The 19,981-nt window shown below is 49.6% G+C and overlaps 1 protein-coding gene across 16 annotated transcripts in view; it reads left to right on the forward strand.

The window, feature by feature from the left end:
* The window catches only part of Esrrg (estrogen related receptor gamma), a 538,714-nt gene that overhangs the window by 356,826 nt on the left and 161,907 nt on the right, over positions 1-19,981 (forward strand). For all 16 annotated transcript variants that reach the window (XM_087209790.1, XM_087209791.1, XM_013066531.3 and 13 more), the window contains one exon: positions 16,258-16,374. In XM_087209790.1, the coding sequence (XP_087065916.1) occupies positions 16,258-16,374 (117 nt within the window). The remainder of the gene's footprint in view (positions 1-16,257; positions 16,375-19,981) is intronic.

Here is a 19,981-nt window from a genome sequence, read left to right on the forward strand (position 1 = left end):
TCTGTCTATATCTATATCTAATCTTATTCTTTCATATACAAAGCACTAGCCTGCCAAAAGTCTTTATTTCTATAGAAGAATAAGGGAGGCCAGGCCCAGTGGTGTATGCTTATAGTCCTAGTCCTTGGAGGCTGAGGCAGGAGGACAGTGAGTTCACCTGGAACCTGGGCTACACACAGGATCCAAGACTAGCCCGGACTTCCGAACGAGTCCCTGTCAGAAGAGAAAGGAAAGGAAAAGGAAGAGGAAAGAGGAAAGAGGGGAGGGAAGGCAAAAGAAAAACCAACAAAACAAAATTCCCCCAACAGCAGAATAAGGAAACCAACTTTTCTGTTTTCATCGTGTAGCTGATACCGGTGTTCCAGCTGCTCGTTCTCATGCCAGAGATGAAGTTTTTTTTTCTTTCCCTAAAATAAATTGTGTATTTTAAAAACGTGTCATTTTGGACCGGATATGGTGGTGCACGCCTGTAATCCCAGCACTGGGAAGGCTGAGGCAGAAGGGACTAGGGTTTGAACCCGCCTGGGCAACATAGTGGGACCTCCCTCTCAAAATAAGGGGCAGAGAGCATACTGGAGACATAGCTCGGTGGGAAGGCCCTGGGTTCAATGCCCTGTACTCAAAAATAAGTTAATAAATAAAGAAAACTTCAAAGAATAAAACGATGGGATTTTAGAACGGACACTTGTTATGTCACGGATTTGGGGAGCATGCAGAGCAGGCCCCAGCCACGGGTGATGCTGCAGGCCTGCGTCCCAGCTGCCCAGGAGGCTGAGGCGGGAGGATGACATGCTAGCTCAAGGCCAGGCTGGGCCCCTGAGCGAGACGCTGTCAGCATAAAAGGCCCGAGAGGGTGGTTCAGTGGGGGCACCGCTGGGCTCAACCTCTGTGCCACTGCAAACTTAAAAAGCCCACATTGTCGTCAGTGCAGCTGCATCCACCCAGCTCAGGTGTAGGTGTGGGGGTTCTGGGTGAGGGGCCCCGAGTGAGCACCATGGGACCTGGGCCACGAGCTCTGTGGACACCCATTTGCCACACCGGTGTGTCAGGAGGGCAAACTGGTGATAGAACACTGTTCACAGACTGACCAAGTGACCTTCCAGGGCCAGGGGCTACTTGCCCAAGCCGGCCTCGAACTCACTCTGGCCTGGAAGTAACAGGGATCCTCCATGCCTGTATCATTTTTAGAAAATATTTCCATCAGAGAAGGAAAAAAAACCCTCACAAATTGAGTTCTTCTGTACACCATGTGAACCTTCTGAGGGAAATCATAAAATATTGTCTACTTAAATAGTGTTTAGAGAAAATAATTAGCCCAATTTATAGTAAATGTCAGCTTTGAAACTCTAATGTGTTCTAAAATTAAAATCCAAAATACTATGGATATATCTAAATTGACTTGATGAACCTCAGTGATTACCAGCTTTAATGCAGTATTAAATTAAAGACAGACGCGATATTTCCAAAAGAAGTGTTGTCTATGCTTCATTTTAACTCAGAACTTGCTTTTGTTGTAAGTTTAATTGGCTTCCCCACTTTTCTTGCATTTGATGCTAATTTTGTCTGATTTTCTGAATCGTATTAACATCGCCAGGGATGGAGAGAATGTAACTGAGGGGGTCCGGACCCACAGCGGGGGCGTGTCTGTCCTCAAGCAGAATGGTTGATCCTGCCTTTGACTTAATGGAACCATTTCTTGGGGAAAATGCATGTTCTGATTTATAGGAATTGGGCGAAATTATCATTATCATCTCTCTTAGGTTCTGAAAGAGCTACTGGTCAGCTGACTTTTTCTAGTATAGGACAAGGTAGTAAACAAATCAGATTCTAAATATCTTAGGACATGAAATGTTTTAGGATCTGTGGGCCGCATGCCTTTGCCGTTTCATATTATTTGTTATTTGTTTTGTTTTGTTTTATTTTAATTTTCTGAGACAGGGTCTCCATACATAGTTCAGGCTGACCTTCTTGACCTCATGGTGATCCTCCTGCCTCAGCCTCCTGTGTGGTGCAGTGACGAGGATGTACCCGAAAGCCTGGGATCTCGGAGAACCCAGCCCAGGGTTGGTCACAGGCTAACTTCTCTCTCTTCTCTTCCGTAGGCAGCGCTGAGTAATTAGAGCTCTATTGCAGGGGGATTTTCTAGGCAGCTGTGCATGTATGTCGTCTATTTACACTGAAGCCCAGCTCTCTGTCTGGGTTGCTGTTTTAGTGCATCATCTCAGTTTTCGGGATCATTCTACCTTTTCAGGGGTCAGCATTTCTAGTCTCTATTGCTCGCCGATTAGCAGCCTGTTCAGCACTGCAGTCCACCGTGTGTATTTGTGTACACTCGAATGTGTGTGTGTGCAGGACTAACAGTGTAAAACAGATTTGTAAATTAAAATAAAGTAACTGGTTGCTGGTTTGAAAAAGTTGGATTCTTTGATTGTAGGAAATCAGGGTGATCATTTTTATTTTGCTCTGTTTATTTTACTTTATTTATTTAGAAGCTGGATCTAGCTCTCTAATCAGGGGAAAGTTTTTCCTGATGCATAGTCTGGGCCAGCCTTGAACTTGCTATGTAGTCCAGTCTGACCTTGAACTGGAGATCCCCCTGCCTCAGCCTCCCAAGTACAGGAGTCACAGGCTTGGCCCAAACCTCTCTCCTCGGATGCAGAGTGTCCGGGCCTGGGGTACCCAGTTCAAGGCCAGCCTAAACTACGTGGTGAGACCCTGCCTCAAACAAACAAAACAAAGGAAGAGAAACCGCTGTAGAAGTCACGCTGTAGGCCGGGGTGCACTGGTGTCGGGTCCTCGCCTGAGTGGCGGCCGGGGTGCCCCCGAGCTATTAAATAAGCAGATGCATGAATAGAGGAAAGCCACATGGGACTCAGTTATGAGGAACGGCCAGTGGCCTTCGGGAGCCTGGGTCGGAACTGGTTTTTTCCCTTAACATGGCAAAGCCCGGGGCAGTGACTCGCTTTCCGATCTGTTTCCTGATAAATCCAGATAATACCTCAGAGACTGAGCCATGGAGGTCACTCATTTCCTTACCTGGTGAGCTGCACGGATTCCCTTTAGAGAATTCCTGAGGATGGGATTCCCGGGAGTCAAGGGTCGGGCTGGTCCCGGAGTCCTCAGTTTCCCGGAGCCTGGGAGTTGGGAGAGGAGACCGGGCAACCCAGGGCACTGGCAGAGGGAGCGAGCAGAGCATGAACTCAGCCGCTCTCCCACCCAGCCCCGGCCGCTGAGATTGTGTGGAAAGCCACGGTGTTTGCGCTGAGCACAGGGGCAGGCAGCCTGGTGGCTGGGCACTGTGTCGTCCCCAGGGCTAAGGCTCCCCGCTGTTGCTGCTGGCTCTGCAGAGCCCTGCGGGCCGGGCTGGGGCGGCCTCAGACCAGGCCGGACCCTCATTGTCCATGGATTTCTTTCTCTCTCTCTCTCTCCTTTCTTCCCGGGCTTTTGAGACAGGGTCTCAGGCTGCCTTGAACGCATGGTGCAGCCCAGGCCGGGCTGGAACTTGCTGTGACCCTCCTGCTCCCGGTTGCATTTTAAAATGGAATCGCATTCTGCTGCATGTGCATCTCCTTTTCTTTGTTCTCCATCTGTCCCTGGACTTGGCCGTGTAAATACTGCTGCTGTGAGCCCAGCTGAGAGCCCACTTTCTGTTCTTTGGCTTACAGAAACCAGACTGCTGCCGGGCGTGGTCCCACATGCTTGCGATCCAGCCCTGGGGAGGCTGAGGCAGGAGGATCACTGCAAATTCATGGTCAAGCTGGGCTACATAGTGAGTTCAAGGCCAGCCTGAACTGCAGAGCCAGACCTTGCCTCAAAAAGCAAATCAAAACAAAACAAAATGTGAAAGAAAGAAAGAAAAGAAAAGAAAGCAGATTGCTGTCCTCCCTATACAGTCACTCTAGTCGTCAGTTTTGAGGGAAATTCACACTGTTTTCTGCAGTGGTTGCACACAGTGCCGCCAGCACAGCAAAGGGGGCGACAAGTCCTCCCAGCCTCCTCCTCCCCTTACTGTTATTGTTGTCAGCATTGTTATTCTGTACTCGTCCTGTGCAGACCCCAGCCCCCCCCCCCCCCCGTTGTTTTCGGCCTGGGCTCCTAGGAGTGCGGAGGGCGTTTCCGTAGTTCTGAGGGGCGGGCGCTGATGCATGTGCCCAAGCCTTCGGTCCTAGTCTTTCCCTCCGTCGCTGAACCAAGTTGTGCCTTCTGTGGGCAGTGCACGTGGTCGCTTTCCGGCTGGGTCTAATCCTCGGCTTTTGTGCCTGTGATGAGGACTCTGAGTCTGCGATCTGACCCGAAGTGCATCGCTTTGCCTTGGGCCACACGGGGTCCTAAGTGCCTCATCCTTTTATTAGTGCTTTCATCATCCCCATGAGGCAGGCACTGTTGCTCTTAATGTCATTACTTTGATGCACCCTTGATTGATTGATCCAGACTGGGTCTCACTGTGTTGGCAACGTTAGTCTTGAACTCCTGGGCTCAAGTGATCCTCCTGCCTCAGCCTCCTGAATGCTGAGGCTGCAATGTGCACTGCTACACCAGCTTATTATGTTAACTGTTGCAGACGTGAGGCCTGAGGGACAGGTGGAGAAGCAGTTGCTAATGAACACACCTGAGCCATAGCCTAGTGTGTTCTGAACCCCTCGCCACACTGCCTTGCATGTTCTACAGCTTTTAAAGCACCAGGTACTTTTAGGCTGGATTTTTCTAGTGAAATTTTACTCCCCTGCTTCGTGCCCTACCACTGAGCTACACCCTCACCCCTTTGTAACATTTTTGTTTTGAGACAGGGCCTCACTAAGTTGCCTGGGTGGGCCTCAAACTTAGGATCCTCCTGCCTCAGCCTCCTCAGCAGCTGGGCTCACAGGGGCTCCCACCTTGCTCCTAAGTCCATTGCAGGAGAGAGGCTTTCTCCTGCGGTTTTGAGGAAGGGTGCTCATCTCCCTGAACGAACTGCCCAGCCGAGGCAGAGTGTGGCTAGGAGCAGATTCCTCCCTGCTCCAGCGTTCTGCTGTTTGTGTGGTGAGCGCTGATTGGCCAGAAGGCAGCAGTGGAGGAGGGTTAACTTCTTATTTTTATTTTATTTTATTTTTTTTGGTACCGGGGATTGAACTCGGGACCTTGCACTTGCGAGGCAGGTGTCAGCACCACTGAGCTACATCCCTGGCTAATTCTTATTTTTAAATGAAGAAAAGTAAATTTATAGCCTGTCCTCTGAGCACACCTTTCGGTGGCTCACCCACCTCTGATCACCTCTCCTGGGAACACTGGCCTGGTCTGCCTGGGAGGAGAGCCAGAGGGAGCAAGGGAGGAGAATCCCCGCCCAGCCTGTGCTTGCTCCCTGCCTGTCCTTTGTCTCCAGAGCACCTCCCCAGTTCCCAGCCTTGCTTCTGGCTGCCCTCCCCTCCCCTCCCCTCCCTCCCCTCCCCTCCCCAGAGCCTTCAGTCTGTGTTTTGTTTTGTTTCGTTTTTGAGACAGGGTCCCACTATGTAGCCCAGGCTGCACTTGAACTTGCAGCGATCCTCCTGCCTCAGCCTCCTGAGTAGCTGGCACAAGTGTGGGCTGCCTGCCCATCTTCCTCCGTTTGCTCCACTCAGATGTTGCTGTTTACAAAGATTTCTTTCCTCATTTCTGTGCCTGACCCGTGGGATGCTACTGTCCTTGCACGCTCTGGGGCGGACTTGAGTGGCTGAGCCCAGGCCAGGCCAGGTGGGTTTTGCTGACGCAGCCGCCTTGGTCCTGTGAAAACCAGCACAGGCAACAGAGTTCCTGAGCACCCGGCTCCCTCCCGTGTCCTAGCCAGTGCTATCCTGCCTGACTGCTATTTTATTTTATTTTGTTTTGTTTTTTGCAGTACTGGGATTGAACCTGGGAACTTCGTCCTGAGCTAGATCCCCAGACCTTTGTTTTTTTTCAGTGTTTCATTTTTGTTTATTTTGAGACAAGTTCTTGCTAAGTTGCCCAAGCTGCTCTCCAACTCGCAATCCTCCTGCTTCAGCCTCCCAGACAGCTCGATTACCAGTGAAGGCCGCCTCGCCTGGCACTCACCGTGACTTTGTATTGTGCTTCTAGCAGTTCTGTGTGTAACCATGACTGGCGTGAGGTCAGGCGTGGATTTTTCCGTTGTGACGTCATATCGAGTTTCTAACTGGAGGGCATTTTGTGTTTCCAGGCGAGAGATATTCAGCCTCATTAATCCCATTTTATTATCCATTTATTAATTTGAGACAGGGTCTCGCTCTGCAGTTCAGGCTAGAACTCACCGTGTAACCCAGGCTGGCCTCAAACCCTCAGCGATCCTGATCCTCCTGCCTCAGCCTCCTGGGTGCCGCACTGATTTTATCTGCTGAACTCGATTTTAAAGGTAGACAGAGACCCAGTGTGGCTGCCCCGCTGCACGCATCCGGTTCCTGAGCACGCTCAGCTGCCTGTGGCCCAGGTCCCAGCCCCTGTCCCTGACAGGTCCCCGCTGCCCGCCGGGCCCAGCAGACTCCTTCTGCTCGCCTGCCTTTCTTCTACCGGAGCATCTGTGAGCTTCCTTCTCGGCAGCTGTGTGAAATCCGCAGCTGCAGGAGGGCCTGAGCACCGAGGTGCCCGCGCTCCCGCTCCCAGCGCTGCCCAGGAAAGGCGAGTGCCGACCCAGCGGGCGGACTTGGGTCGGGAGCTCAGATAGAGGCCACGGGTGTCCGGGCGCCAATGGGCTCTCAGGGAGGACTGGGGCCCCTCTGCAGTGCAGGGGTGGCGTGCACAGCTGGGTGTGCGGTCCACCGCTGTCTGCACCACGTCTGCCCCACATAGGCGGCAGTACCGCCTTTCCGAGCCTCGGAGAGGGGAAATTCTCCTCCTGCGCTACTTGGAAGGTGACTGTTTTTCTTATGCACACCTCACCTCCTGTGTTGTGGAACACATCCTCCGGGTCGCGGATTACCTTTTCTTTCCTACCAGGGACAATGGAATTATTTTGGGATTGTGCAGAGGCGCTGTGTACAGCCCCACACCTGTTGCTTTGGTGACAGGGTCTGTTTGGTTTCTGGGGAATTAATCTGGCCCCAACCCGCAGTGGTACAGAGGGGAGTGGAGGGATTTCTTTCTGAGGTGTTGAGAGATTCCATTCTCCAAAAGCAACCCTGTCCTACCCCGCAGCTGCCCAGGCACGGAGAGCCAAACAACAGCAGCGGGCAGTGGCAAGGCCAGCCCACGCCCCTCCCAGGCCCCAGAGTCCCCTTTCCTGCCAGCACCAGCAGTAACAACAGCGGCTACACAAAGCCCTAGCAGAAAACAGGGCTTTCTTTTTGAATTTCTATTTGTAACAGCATTCAGTGGTGACTTTTCAAAGACTGGAGTTAGTCGGGGTTACAGCATCCTGAAGGGCCCAGACTTGGGGTCCAGCTGCTCGGGTTCGAATCCTGGCTCCGACACTTGTTGGCTGTGTGACCAGCTGGGGCAGGTGCCTTCTGCTCTGCTGTGAGTCGTTCATCGGCAGGGCACGGGCCCACGGGTCCACAGCACATCAAAGCCAGGCCGGCACTCCTGCAGTTTATTTTCATTTTCTTTGGTTTGATACCTACATTTTCATGGGTGCATATGAAACCGTTAGGTAACTTGTACCGAGGTGAGTGGGCACATGTCAGCCCTGCGAGGGGAATGAGGAAAGGAATTTAGGGTCTCCTTGAACTCTCGTGTCCTGTACTTTTTTGGTACCAGGTATCAAACTCAGGACCTTGCGAGGCAGCGCCGTGCCACTGAGCTAAATCCCCGGCCCCTCTGGTCCTGTGCTCTGTGTCCCCTTCCACCACAGGATGCAGGTGGGTGGATTGTGATCAGTCTTATACTCTTTTTAGTGAGTGATTGCAGGCTCAGTGCTAAGATGGGAGGGTGAAGGACAGAGTCACTCAGAGTCCAGTTGACAGATGGTGGATCCTTCCCTGGGCCGTGGACGGGCCGGCCGCATGCCCAGGCAGACACGGGGAAGGGCAGAAGGGTCTGCCGGCAGGAAGTGCAGCCGGAACAGGAGGGGCTGATCCAGTGGACTCGGAAAAGGTGGATTGAACAATGCAGGGATGCTTTGGTGTTCAGAAAGGATTTATTGCAGTGAAAGATGCATTGCCCTGTCTCCCTCAGAATCCTCCCCTACTGGGACAGACTTGTCCCGTGGTTCTGGCCCCTTTCTGAAGCAGCTCTGGCATCCTTTTCTGTGAGTCTCTGTAGTTGTACAGTAGAAGCTGCCTCAATGTCCCAAATCCATTCAAAACATTTTCCTTGTGTATTTATTTTCACTTTGGGGAGGAGCCAGGAGTTCCAGGACACCAGATCTGGTGACTGAGGTGGATAAGGACACAGCCTCATGGTTTTCAGAACTGTCCTTTCCACCGGATGGCACTGGCAGCAGTCACTGTATTGCTGATCGCACCTCCTAAAGACCCTCGGAAAAGAGGGTTTCCACAACAGCTTCAGAAGGCAGCCAGAACGGGATGAGTGTGTTCAAACAAGGGGGAACTTTTGTGGGGGTTTGATGGCGATGTTTTCACTGTAATAATTTCCTTTTTCACATTTAAGCATTCCCTGTGCATTGTGCTCACACCCATAGGAGCCAGTGTGTGTGAGGTGCTCAGGGCCATCCGAAGGCTGAGTGCAACCCCATAGGGCCCCGAGTGGTCTCCTGAGTCCAAGATGAGCTCCAGGGGACACATGGTAACTGAGGAAGAGGTGCTGCTCCCCCAGAGTGGGGGTCACATGGGTGGAGGTGGGCAGGAACTGGCAGGGACTGGGGTGAGGTGGAGGAGCTCTGTGGCCACTCCCTTTTCCATTGGGATCTGGTGCCCCTGGGCCACACGGTGGGGATGGCTGATGTCCACGGAGACGAGGCCAGTGTGTTGGAAATTCACATTGCAGACAGCTTGCTGCTGTAGCAGGTGACTGAGTCTTCTCTGCTCTGTAGCTATGCGGTCTCCGGAGTTGCCGGTGAGCCGCAGTCCTCTCTTTCAGCGTCTCTGAGCAAGTATCACACTCATTTTCTACCCTTGCACAAATCTGAGGGAGGCTGTGTTATGGCTGTGTCCAGATGCCCCCCCAAAGCCTCATGCGTCATAGGTGGGGCTTTGTCAGAGATGGCAGGATCTAGGGTGTGTGCTGCTGGGATCCAGGACATGATGCTAGGATTGATTCTCGCAGTGTGGTGCTAGGATCAAGTGTGGAGTGCTGTCAGCCCTGGGTGGGGGGTGTGTGGCCTGGGTAGGAAATAAGGGACAGAAAGGGCTGTGGTCCTCACTAGTCACTTGTTGCTTGCTTTCCTGCTTCTGCCTGCCATGAGCCATTTCTCCTCCGCAATGCCCCTCTGCCACCCTGCCTTGGAACAGCCAACTGAACTAAAATCTTCACAAACTGTGAGCTAAATAAACCTTTTCTCCTTTCACTTTTGAGTGTGAAGAATTTTGTCTCAGCAATGAGAAAAGTAACTAAGGCAGGCTGCTTTTATTATTAATTATGAAGTAGTTAATTTATTTTGTAGTACAGAGGACTGAACCCAGGGCCTTCCCACTGAGCTACATCCCCAGCCATTATGTTTTTTATTTTGAGACAAGGTCTTACTAAGTCACTAAATTGCCTAGGCTGGGTTTGAACTTGCAATCCTCCTGCCTCAGCCTCCCAGAGTGCTAGGATTACAGGATTTCACCACCATACCTGGCTAGGATTGTTTTTGTAATATTTCCAAATTCCAGATTTAGGTCAAATCAAGATATATTATAACCACTGGAATCTTAAATATTTCTCTCTCCTCAGAAGGGAAACAAAGTCAAGTGATTTTAGTATCTTGATTTCGTGTAACTCTTACACGGCTGTATATAAAGCAGATATGATTGTCTTCCTTTGTGCTAAGCTCACTAGTTCAAGTTCATGCAAGCAGAAAATGGCAGAACTGGGATCTGAACTCCGCTGTTTCCTCTCTCTCTCCCTTTTCTTTCTCCTCTTTCCCCTTTCCTCCCTCATTCATTCCCCTACCATGAGAATAGTGACATGCACTCCCTGTACAGGAATTTCTCTCCCCTTGCCTTTAAGATAAAGGGTGTATAGTGTTTTGTTAACAGTTTTAGGATTCAAATGATTAAGGAGCCGGGTTGGTAGCACAGTCCTGTAATCTCAGCACTGGGAGGCTGAGGCGGGAGGATGACTGTGAGTTTGAGGTCAGCCTGGAAGCCTGGACCACATAGTCAGACTTTGTCTCAGAAAAGAAAAGAAAAGCAATTAAGGAATGGCCATATTTACACATTTAGGGAAAGCTGAGGCAAGATGTATCTTGTTTCAACTGCAGAAAGATCACAGTGCAGCCATCTGCCCTGATCCCCAGCGGGTTTTCCTCTTGGCTGCTTCCTTCCGGCAGTGGGGATGGATGCACAGGTTCGGGGCTCCGCCCAGGGCACCTGCTTTGTTGTGGGCGGGCGGAGCTGGGACATCAGTGTTTGGGTCTGCTCCGCTCTGCTCCTGCTCAGCCCCAGCGGGCCCCTCCCTGGGCTGAGCCCCGACTCCTCGCTTGGCCTTGGCCAGCTTAGGGCGGAAAGTGCTGCTGTCTCCACCAACACACCCCGGGATTCCTTTTCCTTTTGTTTTCCCAAGTGTTCATGGTGTTTAAAAGAATTTTTTAAAGAAAAAAAATTTCATAATCAAATAATAAAAGAATAGCAATAGTTATTACACTGTGCATTCTTATCTTCAACTCAGAGTACAAGACATAAGCCAGAGATTCCTACAGAAAAGAAACAAGCATAATAACACAAATCTTTCTTCTTAATAAACGAGTGGTATCAGTGAAACCAATTAGCATATATATTGAAATAGTTTTAAAACAACAGGATTTGTGGGGAAGTATGGGAACGTCTCCATTTTCTGTTTATCTCTCTTCTGTTTTATTCTTTATTTGGGTTTCTCGCATAAGAGAAACCGTATGATATTTGAGCTCATGGGTCTGACTTATTCCACTTAACATTATGGCCTCAAATCGCATCCATTCACCTACAAATGCCTAAAGTTTGTCCTTCCGTAGGGCAGAGTAGTGTTCCTTCCATGCTGTTAGCCTGCTAAACTTTTTTTTTTCTTCAATTCTCTCTGGTTTTCTTTTCCTTTTTTAAAAATTAATTTTATTGGTACATTTTAGGTATACAATATGATGACATTCATCATTGGAAATTTGCACCTTTACGTAATCTCTCTTGGTTCTTATTTTTTTTCCCCATTCCCCTGCCTTCCCTTCAACCCCTCCATCCCTCCCTATTTACAAAGACTTTATTTTCATTTTTTCATTTTCTCATATTTATTTCATTCCCTTCAGCCTACTCAACTTTAGGGTTTTTTTTTTTTGGTACCAGGGTTTGAATTCGGGACCTTGCACTTTCGAGACAGGTGGCAGAACCACTGAGCTAAATCCCCAGCCCAGCCTACTAAACTTTAAAAGAGTCAAATATCAAGACATCTTTCTTTCTCTTTAGATGTTTGAGACGAGCTCTCACTAGGTGGCTCACTCTGGCCTAGAACTTGGAATCCTCCTGCTTCAGCTTCCCCACTCATGGCCAGGACACCTGTTCATACTGGCCTGCCCCACCTGGTTTTAGGGTGCAGTGGACAGGACGAGAACAGAGCAGGAGGCTCGGTCAAAGGCCACGCAGGTACCTGTGGTGAGAGGCAGCTGTCCCACCACCCACACTGCCATTTCGCGCAGTATTTGGGGATCTTCCTTGAGGGCCCCAAGGGGATTCTCACAGGAGCCCCTGAGATGCCAGACCTCGGAGCCTTCAGGGAGACTTGATGCGGTGATGGTGTCCTGACTCCCACAAGGAGGGGCGAAAAGCATTCTGGGTGAAAACCAGGCGTAATCTACGCTTTCTAGTTTATAAAGTGACCTCGAGACTGTTCTGAAGGAAGCATCAGAGTGTTTGCCATAAACCTTCTGGCACACGTTTGATGTCCCTGTGTTCCTTAACTTGAAGTCTAAGTTTGACTGTGTCTCTCCAAACAATAGCCAGCCCCCTTCACTTATATGTGCATCAGGATAATTATGACATTTTAAAAGTGATCTGTGCATCCTCATGTTTATAGAAACACTGCTTATCATGGGTAAATCTTGGAAGCGGTCTGTGTGTCCATAAACAGATGAATGGGGAGAGAAAACATGGTATTTACACCCAATGGAGTACTACTCTCCCATAAAGAAGGATAAACTCCAGCCATCTGTAGGAAAATGGATGCACCTTGAGACCACAGTGTTAAGTGGAATAAATCAGACACACAAGCTTAAACATTATATGGTTTCTCTTATATGAGAAGCCCAAAGTATAAATAAAAGACAATAGAAAATAGGGGGGCAGATCTTTCTCAAAGGGGAAGAGGACCGAGAAATGGAAGGAGAAGGAGTGGGGAGAAAGGGGATGAGAAAACAGTTAAAAGATGTGTTACGTGTGTGAACCACCCCCACACAAGAAATGTAAACATTACATGCTGCAAAGGAAACTAAAATAAATTTTAAAAAGCTACAGATCTATCGGAAATCCTTAGTCCGTATTATAGAATCCCCCCTGTAGGTTATTGTATCGTTTCCTGTTTTTTATAGAATCTCCAGAGTGGTTAGAAAGAAACCATTAAATCAAGAAAGAAAGGGAAAAGAAAGAAAGCAGAGTCGTGTCACCTTAAGAATGGAAAAACCTTCAATACTGGACAGTAGTTTTCCGTCTTTTTACGTTTCAGGACGTTTAAGACAAAAATGCTGCAGATGGCTTCCTGTGTGTCTCTAGTGCCCTGTAGCTGTGTACCAAGGCGAATCCCACTTTTGTAAATCACTCAATATTGAAAACCAGTTGGGTAAACCCCACTCGGAGCGCCCTGTGGGTCATCGCAAGCCATTTGGCTCCGTTCATAAAATTAACAGAGTTGCGGGAAAGACACAGCCCAGCCGCCTTCCTGTGGCCTCCAGATAGGATGCCAGTGTGCGTGGGAGGCGTGCGGGTCCCGGGAAGGGCGACGGCCAGCGAGGGATCAGGATTCCACGCTTGTTTTTATTTCGAGATGCCTCGCTCATTCCCTCACTCGGCCCCTCCACTGCCAAACCCTGGAAGTCCATTCCGGGAGTGAAAGGAACACACATTCTCCACGTGGTGCCGGCTGCAGCTTTCCATCCGCCCTGTTACGCTATCCACTCTCAAGCTGTGAGATTCTGTAAGGAGAAAGTGAGAAAATGATGTTGCCTGCAAACTAGTTGTACGAGAGACTGTGCAGTAAGTCGTCAGAGCCCAGGATGCTCCGCAAAGCCGCCAGGAGAGGCTAGCGATCGACCTGCTCCCTCCTTCCGGGCAGCAGGGTTGCAAAGCCACGAGCCCCACACGGGTCTGGTCCCGGGCTCTGGACAAAACCGGGGAATCCCAGCGGCCTCCTCGGTGGCTGCCAGGTTTCTCCCTGTTGCCACCTAACAAATGCATCCCAGAAAACAGCCACTGTCCCCGAGAGCCCTGGTAAACGGACCCTTCCTCCGCCTCTACTCCCGATGTCGTGGCAGGGGCTTTGGGACACATTTTTGTCCCATTTCCATCTTAGGTGAGCAGAAAGAAGCAGGCGCCCCTCAAAGATGTCACGGGCTAGTGGGGTAACGTCCCGAACCCGCGCCTAAGCAGACGTCGCGTTGGTGTCCAGGTGCTTGGAGCAGCAGCTTTTGGATAAAATGCTTTTCTTTTTCCTTCCTTTTTTCTTCTGTTTTTGCAGAGCATACAAAAACCAACAGGGGAGGTTTCCAAGGGCAGAATCTGTAGACTCTCTGGGATCAAAGGTGTCACTGGGTTGGGTGGGGATGAACCCGGAAGGCCGGAGGAGAGAGCTTTCCTCCCCCAAATAAGTCATGGAGAAGACTGCGGGTTTGCTTAGCAAGATACAAGAAACTGAGTTACTTTACCCTTCCTGTGGATTTCCATTCAAACGGTGGGGTCTGGGGAAATCCTGGGGCCTCTGATTTCCTTCCAGTCGCAGTGAAAATGTTACAGGGTGCCATCCCTGTCCTGTAGCTCTCGGAAGAGTCTCTGCCACCCCATTGAGCCATTGGTTTGTTTTCTATAGCATTCATGTTCCGAAGCGGAGTTCAAGCCACCCCTTAGCACAACCGTGTCTGCTCGGACCCGTGCTGCTCTCCACTGTCCTGTCTTGGACATGCGGGGTCCCCCTGTCACTGTGGACCTGCACCCTAGCCTGATGCCAGGCCTGGGCTCATTTGTAAGCACCAAGGATTCAGCCCGAATCCGGCAGAGCTGCTCTCTCCTGGATTCATTTTAAAGCATTATTAAACATGTCCCTGCCCTCAGACCCCTTGGAGTTAAAGCTGCTGAGCATTGTTTTCCTGGTTCTTCCAAACTGTCATTGTTCGTCATTTCTAAGAGGGCAAAAGCCTAGGTCTCATTTTATTTTATCTTATTCTATCATTATTATTATGTTTAGTACTTTGAGACAAAGTCTTGCTATGCAGTTCAGGCTGGCCTTGAACACACTATGTAGCCCAGGCTGGCCTTGAACTCATAGCAATCCTCCTGCCTCAGCCTCCCAAGTGCTGGTGTTACAGGTGTGTGTCGCCACACCTGGGTTCCAGTTTCTTTTGAAATACAGAGAAAGTCATATAGAATGGAAGGGATATGGCAGTGGAACACTAACCCTTAGGAAATTACTAGCAATACTCTTGAGGCAAAATAAATTTCTAAGGATGGTTAAAGAAGATGCAGTGAAAAGTATTTCATTCCATGTTCAGAGTCAAAATCCTTTTTTTTTCCAGCCTTGGTCCAACCTTCCTGGCCCTTCCAACATCCTGGGTTTTCCACGAGTATAGTATCATTAACATTTCTGAGGAAGGTAGTAGTGAATATTCTGTCGATGCACTTTACAGTATTCTTTTTATTTAACCTCATGTTAAAAGTAGTCGCTTTTGTTCTTATAAGTGCCTTTGTATTGTTAGAATGATGGTTTAGCGCAAGAGTGTTGATGGGGATGTCTCAAGTTCTAATGCACAGGTTTTAAATCTCGTGTACCAAGCCAGTTCCCGGAAGTTGTGAGCGGCTGGACATCACTTCCTGTTGAAGTAGCAGTGGTGAGAAGTTGAGGTTGATTCTGTCCTCAATCGACTAATGCGCTATTTAATGAAGAGATGTCAGACTGCAGAAGCGCAGTCAATATAAATCAGTGTTCACAAAGTGTGATTAACTCTGAAATATTTCATCCATGCTGCGGCCCCCCTGGGCAGCCTCTCTGCTGATTACTAGAACCTGCCGGGCTCCAGGCTTGGGACGGACCCGGGCATCACAGCCCGGAGCGTTGGAATCGCACTTAGGCCCGGCCATCTCCGGTGAGGTGACAGTGTGTGCATTTGTGTGATGACCTCCTGTCCCAAGAGGGTGATAAGCAGAATGCATTTTCATTAAGATACTAATGCACTTAATCGCCAGGGGAGAGTCTGGGAAGAGGCGGGCGGCTGCCCACCGCCAGCAGGGGAGAGGCTGGGTTTCTAAGGCAGCTCCTCGGCAAGGCTGGGCTGGTCCACAGCCTAGTGCTGTCACCAAATGGAAAACATTCAGAGTTCGAATCTTCTTCTGATTCTCTATCTAGCATTTCTAACACACAGGCGTTACCATGACTATGTAAAAAAGAATGTAACTTCGTAGCAGTGTATGGTCCATAGCGTTCCCATGGGGCTTGAGTGTTTGGGATGAAGGATGTGGATAAGTCACTGACATCACCACCACCACTGGGGCTGTCAGTACACATTTACTGAGCGGGGAATTGTGCTGTCCACTTCCGTCGTTCTCAAAGCTCCAACAGCTGCGTTTCTGTGTCCATCCTCTAAGAGCTGGCCATGGCAAACCAATCATTTTGCACTGCACGGTTTATGACTCTGCGTGTCAGAAAGACAGTAAGCCTCATGCACAAAGTCTTTAGTCTCCACAAGAAAAAGTCCCGGAGTGACAATACAAGGTAGAGTTTGGGTTTGTTTATTTTGGAGACAGGGTCTCACTCTGTAGTTCAAGCTGGCCTTGAGCTCACTGTGTAGCCCAGGCTGGCCTCCAAATCTCGGCAATCCTCCTGCCTCAGCCTGTCCCTGGTGCCGAGATCACAGGCGTGCATTGCCCAGCCCGGTTCGTAGCAGCAGCAGGCACAGGGCTTCCCTGGGCAGGAGGCAGGGGGAACAGACCTGAGGGTTTCTGGGTCTCCCGAGACTAACACCGCTCTCCTTCTGACCCCTTGTCCTAGGTAACATAGAATACAGCTGCCCTGCCACGAATGAGTGCGAGATCACCAAGCGCAGACGCAAGTCCTGCCAGGCGTGCCGCTTCATGAAGTGTCTGAAAGTGGGTATGCTGAAGGAAGGTAAGGGTCTGCTGGGGGCCCCCCACGCCTCAGGCTTGGGGGCTGGGGGCCGAGGGAACCACACCAATGCCAGAGACTCCAGGGAAAGATGGGTCCAGGGGGTGGCGCCCCTGCACCTGAAGGCGCTGTAGCCGGGGCTGCCTTGACATCAGGGAGCAGGGACAGGGGAGGACCCGCTGGGGCACAGGATTGTCCTGCCCTCCAGCCCACTGCTCGGAGAAAGGGGAAGCAAGACCAAGGCGAGGCTGCTGGCACTACCTGCCTGCTTTTCTTCCCCTCGTGAGGTCCAGAGAGCTCTGGCATCACGATTATCATCGTCACTATCCGTGCATGCCTTGCTCTTTTCCAGCCTTGTCTTTTGGACTTCTCTCCCACCTGTGTTTTTGGTGTGATATTAGAGTTGCTTTTTACTGAGGGATGAAAAGGGTGAATACAGAATGGTAACGGGGACGTGTATTCCATGCCAAACACATCGCCTCCGCTGGCAAAGGGAATAACTGGGGAGTCAGGAATGGAACCCCGGACTCTGGATGCCTCTCAGCAATGCCGCAGGTCAGAGGTCCTGGGGTTTCTGTATACTGCAGTGTGTCTGGTGAAGCGCACACTACAGCTTGGAGACAGAGGAAAAAGTCTTCTCTCCTCTGGAGGAGAAGCTCCGCACTTGGTTCCTGACCTCTCTGTGCCCCTGTCCATGTGTGTGCCCCACAGGTGTGCACGCTACACCTGCACTGAGGCTTCTCTTTCTTCTGAAAATCCACCAGAGCTTAAAATAAATGTCATTTTATGAGTAACAAAGTGAAAATGTGGTACATTAGCCTGAAAGAAGCCTGTAATCCTAGCACTCTGGGAGGCTTAGACAGGAGGATTGAAAGTATGAGTACAGCCCGGGAAATTTAGGGCCTTAGCAAGACCCTGTCTCAAAAAAAAAAATGAAAAATGAAAAAAACCTCAGTGTGAAAGCCCTGGGTTCAATCCCTCATACCGAGAAGAAAAAAAAAAAAGGAAGAAAATTCGGTCAATGAAATATTTAAATGTATAGTTTTTATTACATCAAAGAAATAGGCTTTGTTCCTGAGATTTGCCTTATAAGAAATCCTCATATTTTGTTGTTCCTGGAGAGCATTTCGTTTGGCCTTGTAAAGCCAGATAGACCCCGGGAGAGTTCACCTTGTTGGACAGAACTGCAGGCGACTGATGTTTCCAGGTCTCCTGATCTGAGCGGTTTCTGGTTTCCGCTCCAGAACTTCTGCCCGAGACCTCCACATAGGAGGATAAGGAGCTCAGAAGTTTGTCAGGGTCACGGAATTCACGCCAGATTGATCCTATCTTCTGTGCCCAGCAGGAGGAGCAAAGACAACTCTCTCCACCGCTCCTTGTCTTGCTCCTTGTCTTCTTGATTGGGCTCTTCCCTCAAAAAAGAGCTGCAAACAAACAAACATAGATAGCATCAAGAAGAGGCAACAGGAGAAAAATAAACAAGTTGTCAGTTTAGGTCTCTGTGGTAGGGAGCCATGGGAGGCCCTGGCCTCCCATGAGCCTGGTGCACACAGACAGGGCAGCAAGGCCCTGGGTTCCACCCGCCAACAGAAAAGCAAAGGAAAAAAGAAAAAGAGGCCAGGGAGTAATTTGCCCTCTAGCCTTTAGCACTCTGGGTTTTTTAGTTAACATGTTTTAAACTCCTATTTTGTTTGCTAAATATTTGCAGTGCTATAGATCCAATAGATGGAACCTAGAGCTTTTTTCTTTTTTCTTTTCTTGGACAGAATTTCACTATTGTTGCCCAAGCTGGCCGTGATCCTCCTGCCTCTGTCTCCTGAGTAGATGGGACTGCAGTGGCATGCCGCCATGCTGGGCTTGCTGCTGAGTATTTGAGGCGCTCTCATGAGCCAGGCACTGTTCTGGGCCCCAGTAGCCTTGGCAGTGAAGACTTACATGAAAATGCTAAAACAACCATTTTTCCAGATGTATATATGCACAGTCACAAATGCAGATAAATCGGTAAAGTGTTGCAATCCCTTGTGACAGTTTCCTTCGTGCATTAACACACTGCGATCCCATCCATCCCTCCGTGCCCCTCCATGCCCCAACCCTTCCCCTGGCCCCTGTACCTGTCTAATCGCCGCCCCGCCCCCCCAGCTTCCATCTGTGACAAAGGCAACCTCACCCACCCCCACCCAGGCCAGAAGAGCAAAACAGGTTCTTCTTCTTGCAGTGGGGGTAATAGGTGACTTTTTCAGGTGAAATACTTTGTCCTTGCCACTGCTTCCGTCCTGTAGGAGAATAACGAATGAAACCTCATTCGGAATGTGGGTTCTATCCCGACCACACTAGCAAAACAAACAGGCATAATTCAGAGTGTGATACGTGGTGGACAGTCCATTTTTGTTTTCTTTGTGTCGCCACTAACATCGGACTGTGATTCGGGCTACACTTAGGCACATTCACAGAAACTTAACAAAGAGTGGGTTCAAACTTGAATGCTGAGAAACTTTTAAAAAGCAAGTAAATTGGTAAGTGTGCTAAAAGTGATTATCAATGCGCACCTTTTGCATGTCCTAGATTTGGACTTTATTTTCTAAAAAACAAAACACCTGGACAGCCTCCGTTTGTAAGGCAGTGGGAGTTTTGATTACTTTGATTCCTTGGGTGTAATTTGCTGAACTGATTGTGTTTCTGGGCTTAGGGAGGAGGAAAAAGAAAACATTTCCCTTGGATAGATTTTCCCATTGTGATATAGGGTCTCCCTATGTAGTTCAGGCTGGCCTTGAACTCACTATGTATCCCAGGCTGCCTTCAAACTCACAGTGATCCTCCTGCCTCTGCCTCCTGAGTGCTGGAATTATAGGCTTACTGTCGTGGTTTCTAACAGGAGCCAACTGAAGGGTGGTGAGAATGGAGGAAGAGTGTGAACCCTGGTAACTCGGCACCCCGGGTCCGAGTAAAGGGCAGCACTCACGGACAATTCCCACCTCTCCAGTCTTGCCGAGCCAGCATCTGTTTTCAAGGCAATTGCTGCTGTTTCTGATATTCTCAAGTAACAGTTTATTTTCCTTCAGTTTCTTCTGTCCACTTGGATGGCAAAACTTCTGTGCGGTGAGCCCCTCTCCCCTCTCCTCCAGATTGAAAAGATGGGCTCTTTCTGAGTAAATAAGGAATATTTTCTTTTCTTTTGTACCTAAAAAATGCGGTGAAATATTGATTTCGCCCTGCATACAAATGCACAATTATGTGTGGCTGTCTCCTTGGCTCCAGCCTGGCTTTCGGGGACTGGAGAGAATGATACTGTCTTAAATGGGCCTTTATGGATGCACAGGGATTTCGACCCGTGCAGGATGTCAGAGATCTGGATGCAGTAAATCTATTCAAATGTAAACCTGTTCGGTTCAATTACCGGTCCATAATAAAATTTGCTGCAACAACCCCCGTGTTGACCGCAGTGGTCCATACAGGCGGATAGAACAGTGGGGCTGGAAATTGACAGGCAAAAATCTATTTAAACAAAGAGCAACATTAGTTCTAGAATCTGAAATGAAATCAGATCTCAACAGCTTTGATGGGAACCTTCTCCCCTGGAACAGGTATTTTGCTTCAGCTTGCGAAGTGTACC

The sequence above is a fragment of the Heterocephalus glaber genome, unplaced genomic scaffold (genome assembly GCF_053883595.1).
Source record: "Heterocephalus glaber isolate CG9 unplaced genomic scaffold, H.glaber_assembly_v1.0 deba00001067, whole genome shotgun sequence".
NCBI classification, from domain to species: Eukaryota; Metazoa; Chordata; class Mammalia; order Rodentia; family Bathyergidae; genus Heterocephalus; species Heterocephalus glaber.